Source organism: Macadamia integrifolia, chromosome 4 (genome assembly GCF_013358625.1).
Source record: "Macadamia integrifolia cultivar HAES 741 chromosome 4, SCU_Mint_v3, whole genome shotgun sequence".
Lineage (NCBI taxonomy): Eukaryota > Viridiplantae > Streptophyta > Magnoliopsida > Proteales > Proteaceae > Macadamia > Macadamia integrifolia.
This window is the reverse complement of record NC_056560.1, coordinates 33,211,172-33,216,764: the sequence shown is the minus strand read 5'-3', so window position 1 is coordinate 33,216,764 and position 5,593 is coordinate 33,211,172. Positions and strand designations below refer to the sequence as shown.

At 38.1% G+C, this 5,593-nt stretch overlaps 1 protein-coding gene across 1 annotated transcript; it reads right to left on the bottom strand.

The window, feature by feature from the left end:
* Positions 1-538: 538 nt before the first annotated feature.
* Positions 539-5,068, bottom strand: LOC122075404 (protein DMR6-LIKE OXYGENASE 1). Its single transcript, XM_042640418.1, has 3 exons — positions 4,015-5,068; positions 3,556-3,922; positions 539-990 (listed from the first exon to the last, which is right to left on the bottom strand). Exons 1-3 carry the CDS (start codon positions 4,788-4,790, stop codon positions 772-774), a joined length of 1,362 nt encoding a protein of 453 aa, XP_042496352.1. The 5' UTR covers positions 4,791-5,068; the 3' UTR covers positions 539-771.
* Positions 5,069-5,593: the final 525 nt, after the last annotated feature.

Genomic DNA, 5,593 nt, shown 5'->3' with positions numbered 1-5,593 from the left:
TTGGACTAGCTGTTTAGGTAAATATTTAGAAGAGCAATTTTTTTTTTTTAATCAACAACCATTGATTAACAGGACTTGGGGAAAATCTTCTTCCTTATTAAAAAGAAAAAAAAAAATCAATTTTATGATTATGAAAATGAATGATACTGGTTAAATGTAGCTTTGTTTGAATAGTCTCTTGTCAATCTCTTTGTAAGCTTTTTTACTTAAAAATGCAAGATGAAGAACCAATTAAGTGTTATTGTCTTCATGATTTATTCTGTACGAGGTCTTGAACTAGCCCTAATCTTGTCATAAACCAAAATTATAAATAAATCTCCTCTTGTTGTAGTATCAGTTTTACTGTCTATGTCTATTCTGAGTCTAGTAATGTTTTAGACATAAAATGAATTGGTATTTTGTGACAACACCTTCAAGGCCAAGATTAGGAAATATGGAAAGTTAACCATGGATACTGTGGTTCCTGGAGCAGGCTACATTAAGTCTCTGGTGAAGATGATGGATGTGGTTGTAATCAACCAAAACTAAAACAGCGCACTTTAAATAACACACACAGTTTTGATCTTGAATTCTTAATAACCACATGCTTATATCATCAACCAGTAGTGCTGGGCTGGAAGATTTACATTCACTGCTTATGCTCAATTTACAAATTACAAAGTAGTGCTTCAATTGCATGATTTCTATTGTGTAGGATTTTTCTGAGATTTGAAAAGTTCTACATTTTTTTGGCATCCTGTGCATTTAACTGGAGGGAAAGGACCTTAAAATTCAAAATTTCTGATATATGTGGATAAAAAGGTGACCTAGAAGGGTGAAGATGATGGCAAATATTGCTTGTTGACCAACTGAAATGGTCTTCTCTGTGTTCCTTTGGGAAGTTTGACCAACGGTTGCAGGAGAGATGAGGAAAGACAGTGAAATAGACTCCTCTTCCACTTTGAAAATTGGCCGCCCAATCACGTTCCTGTATCTTCCACCACTCCATGCCTGCGGAAAAATAAGAACAGTGTCACAAGGGTATAAACACCATGATTTTGATGATGTGCTAGTTTCAGCAGAGAAATGGTAGAAAAGATACACCAGTTAGATGTTTCAGATCGACTGCTATTTACTTGTCTCATCACTCAATGAGCTCAATAAAGACAATCATGAAGAGAGGCAACTCCTTTCTGGATCTGGCTCCTTTACGGTGTGGCAGGGGTGGGAGTGCACATTCGATGGCCTGAGCACCCCAAGCATGGATCCCAATACACGAGTGCGTGCCCCATGGTTCTCCAAATTGTCAGATATGTGCTGCCATCCCTTCTGCGCTGTAGAGGAGCCCCATCCATCTTTTCTAGCCAGCAATGATGATTCCTTTTTTGTTGAAAAGCCTCTCTTGCATTATATGACCCTATGTTTAAAGACACTCTCATCATATTTTAAACAGGTTGTTAATGCATTAATCATTCACCAATTCAACCATTTTTCTTACACTACTTCTAGGGAGAGGAATCAAGATCGTTGCAATGCAGTACAGTTTCGAATGAAGGGGTGGGTGATCGAATAGTCCAATATGAGAGAGAGAGAGAGAGAGAGAGAGAGAGAGAGAGAGAATGTGTCAATGTGAGAGGGTATGCACAAGAATCTGCAAATCTGCACGCTGGTGTTGACTTTTGTTTTTTCCCCTCCTTTTTGCTTCCATTAGGTTATGTTTTGTAGCCAAGAGAAGGAAAGAAAATAAATGAAAACAAAAAAGAATCTAGGAAAGAGAAGAAATGAAATCAAATAATAAGAAAAAAAAAAATGTATGTATATTTGGCTATCATTGGAAGAAAAGAAAAGAAAAAAAAAACTTTTGTATTTTTTTATGTTTTTTTGTTTTTGGCAAGATTTTTTTTTTTCTTTTCCAATAAAAGAAAACTTTACATTTCTCAAAGTGAATTTTGAAATTTAAAAAATTAAAAAAAAATTAAAAAAAAAACTTTCTCTTGATCCAGAACATGCCAAGCACAAAGAGAATTTCTTACACCAAGAAAAGTACAATATTTTTTTCTGTTCTTTAATTATCAAACATAGCCTTAGTATGGCTAGTGCAATATATAGGGAAACAGCTATGAAAATTGAAATATAATATTAGTGTGACATGAATGATTAAATAAGAGCATTGTGGGGAATCCAACAAAACATCGTTCCTTTTTAACAAAAAATCTTGTGCACGGTTTTTTTTTTTTTTTTTTTTTTTGGAACAGTGAAAAAGAACCTCAACATGATTATCTTTGTGAATCAACTCCCCTTTTTTTTTTGTTTTTTAATGAAGATAAAAAGCTTTGGTATCATGATTTTTAAAATGGATAATCATTCTGGAACAGTGAAGAACCTCAACAAGACTCTATGTGAATCCCTCCGTTATTTTTTTAATGAAAATAAAAAACTTTAGTATCATGATTTTTAAAATGGACAATCATTAATCATTCTAGAACAGTGAAGAACCTCAACATGACTCTTTTTGTGGAAGAGAGAATACACTTTGAGGTTCAAGAGAGTCCAACGTGTTGGTGTACGATGTTTTGTATTCCGTCACAGCTTAACTCAGGAAGTACTGGTGCAGTGCCTCGACAGGCAGGATTAGGGTTTTTCGCTATATATTTGTAGCGAGAGTTTCTTTCTCTGTAATGCAAGCAATACTAAGAGGTGTGAAGGACGAGTGTTGTAACTCTATTCCCCATTGATAGTGAAATAGGATTTCATTTCACCGATGACGTAGGCAATCTTGTCGAACCTCATAAATCTGTGTACATTGCTTATTCTTGTTTTTTCCATTATTTTCTGTATCATTTTAGGGTTGCGTTTCTACACAACGAATTGTGGTCAGTTGCTTAGCGAAACAGGTTGGCGTACAGTGCAGTAAAACACTTGTGCCCAAGAGGTCTCAGGCTCGAAATTTCTATTCCACATCTATCCTCACTCCCTTATATCCCTTATTTTGTAAACTGAGACAAATTTGCCCTCGTTTTTTGAGGTCTCTAGCATCCTAGATGACTGGCCCAACATCCCTTTTGAGCATTGATTTGATCATTCTTTACCCACTACAGTAGTTAGTAGGTCATTCCCATAGTATCTTGCATATCTAACCATTTTATCACAATGGAACAACATTACTGTTGCACTAAGGTCCGTCATCTAATACATTTCCGAAAATTAAGCAAAGTATAATAAAACATCATGACAGGCCCAAGGGTTGAGTATAATAAGACATCATGACAGGCCCAGGGCCCAACCCTAACCTTTCTCTAGGCAGTCGTGGGCTTGATACGATCAGATCTAACATATAGCCTTTATACCATAGGTTAGGCCTGGCCCAAAATATCACGAGCGGTTATTCTCTGCAGTGAGTGCGGCAGTGGTGAGCATCGGATGACCAAGAGCATCCGGGCACGTGCCCCGACTTTGTCTCAGCCATCCGATGCTCATCGCACCACGGCACTCACTGCAGAATGATGTTTTCACCAATATCACTACCCCCTTCCTCCGTAGCTTATGTTTATGCAATCTAAAAACATGAAAAGTTACCTGCAATTGATCTCCAATTGTGACAATGATTGCATCTTTCTCTGGGCAGAAAGACATCCAACCTTTCTTTGAGTAGACATGAAAATCCGAAGCTCCATCACAGAGATGAACACACAAGGCATGAGAGTAATCAGATCCTTTTATCAGCATTCGAAGAATGTCAGATTTCAAAGAGCTCAACCATTTATTTGCTGCATTGATGTTTCTACAATGCTTGTAAAGGCAACAGATTGAACCAACATTTTCATGTAGCCCCTTCACCGATTCAATTCCATTGGTTGAGTTTCTGAGGTTACTTCCCGAGAGCACTTGCAGAACTCTGATGGCCACTTCCTCTATCGCCTTAGATAGGATCTCCATTCTCTGGCTGAGATAAGTTTTGTTGTTTATAGAAATATCAACAATAAGTAAGAAGAAATTCTCTAATGTTGATGTTAATTCTTTAAGAATTTGAAATACCTGAAATTTGAATATCCATTCGGCCATATTCCCTCCATTACCGATGTCAAACCATCGTCTCTAAACCAAACGAATTCTTCACAGGCATCTCCGCCATCAGATGCATCTTCATCGCCTGAGAATTCCTCGAAACCGTACAATTTTCCAGACGACCTCGACGCAATCGCTTTGTTCTCCGGTGATAGCCGGAATATTTCAGTTGCGGCAACCAAAACCGATCCGACCGAATCTTGAGAGATTCCATGGTTAACGATCTGAAAGCATCCGATCGCAGCGGCTGATTCTATAACGTTTGAGATATCAATAGAATTATCGTCGTCCACAGACATCAATGATCGGAAGTCGATCTGAGGCATGCTCTGTATCGAGATTTGTCGAGGGAAGAGAAGATCGGGCAAGACGAGGTCAGGAACTCGAGTGGACTGCTCCAAGAATTCAGTAAGCTCGTCATCGTTTACCACACCAGATCGACGACTACCTGCGTTGGCGACTGGAGAAGGTGGTGGAGCACGGAAGTCCGGCGGCCTTCCTGGCAGAGCTTCCGGCGATGCTGCCATTGGAGAAGAAGAATGAGAAGTAAAACTGAAGCTGAGAAGATGATCATGGCTTGAATTAGGTTCTTCAGTTTCTATTATAACAATTCCATCGACACGAGAAAGGAAAAGCAAAGTTAGAAGCAATGATGGCATGTCTCCGGCGTTCCTCAGAGATCCGAGAATCACATCATCATTGCGTTCTTCCTTTTCCTCATCTCCTTTTGCTTTTGGCTTTTTCATGAATATAATTTCTGGAACATGCGATGTGAAATCTTAACTCTTCCACTCAATGTGAGTAGAACAGTAGTGGAATCTAATCTAATCAAGTAAGAATACTACTCGGTATGAATAATAATAGCAGTCCCTGCCACCGCCATTTTCTCTCCTTATTTGCCGTTCGCCTGACAACGCTGCTAGGAGAAAATAGAGTAGTTTTCTCCATCTCCGTTCAAGGGTTTCCTCCCATCTCCAAAACCGGTTCAGTGTATCACGTCCGTACTCACTATTGAGGGCACTTTGATTTTGTTTTCAGGACATGTTTTTCCGTTTTCCATGTTCAAAAATAAGATAACACTCTAAAAATATTTGATTTTTCTATCTTGTTTCACTTGTTTTTTTAAACAGAATTAGAAATTTGTGCTTATTTTTTGTGTCTAGAAACAGAAATAGAGAAACATATCAACCTTATTTTTCTATTTCTAGAAACAAGTGAAAAAAACAAAAATTATGAAAAAACCCAATACATCACTCGACCTACCCAACCCATTATTGCAATTTCTTGTTATCTAGATGCGACGATTCCAACCTGGTCGTGCGAAGCTCACAATTTTGGATTGTCATCATTCTTTCAAAGCTCATTTCCACGAAGCATACCTGCGTACCTACAACGTCATGCCTTCACTCATGAGTTGCGTACCTACAACATCGTGCCTTCACTTGTGTCTTGAACCCGACTACACTGTTGAAAACTCTTTGAGAAACAAAAAAAAAAATCAAACACCTTTTTGCAAATCCAAAAATCGTTTTTTAGCACATAAACGAAA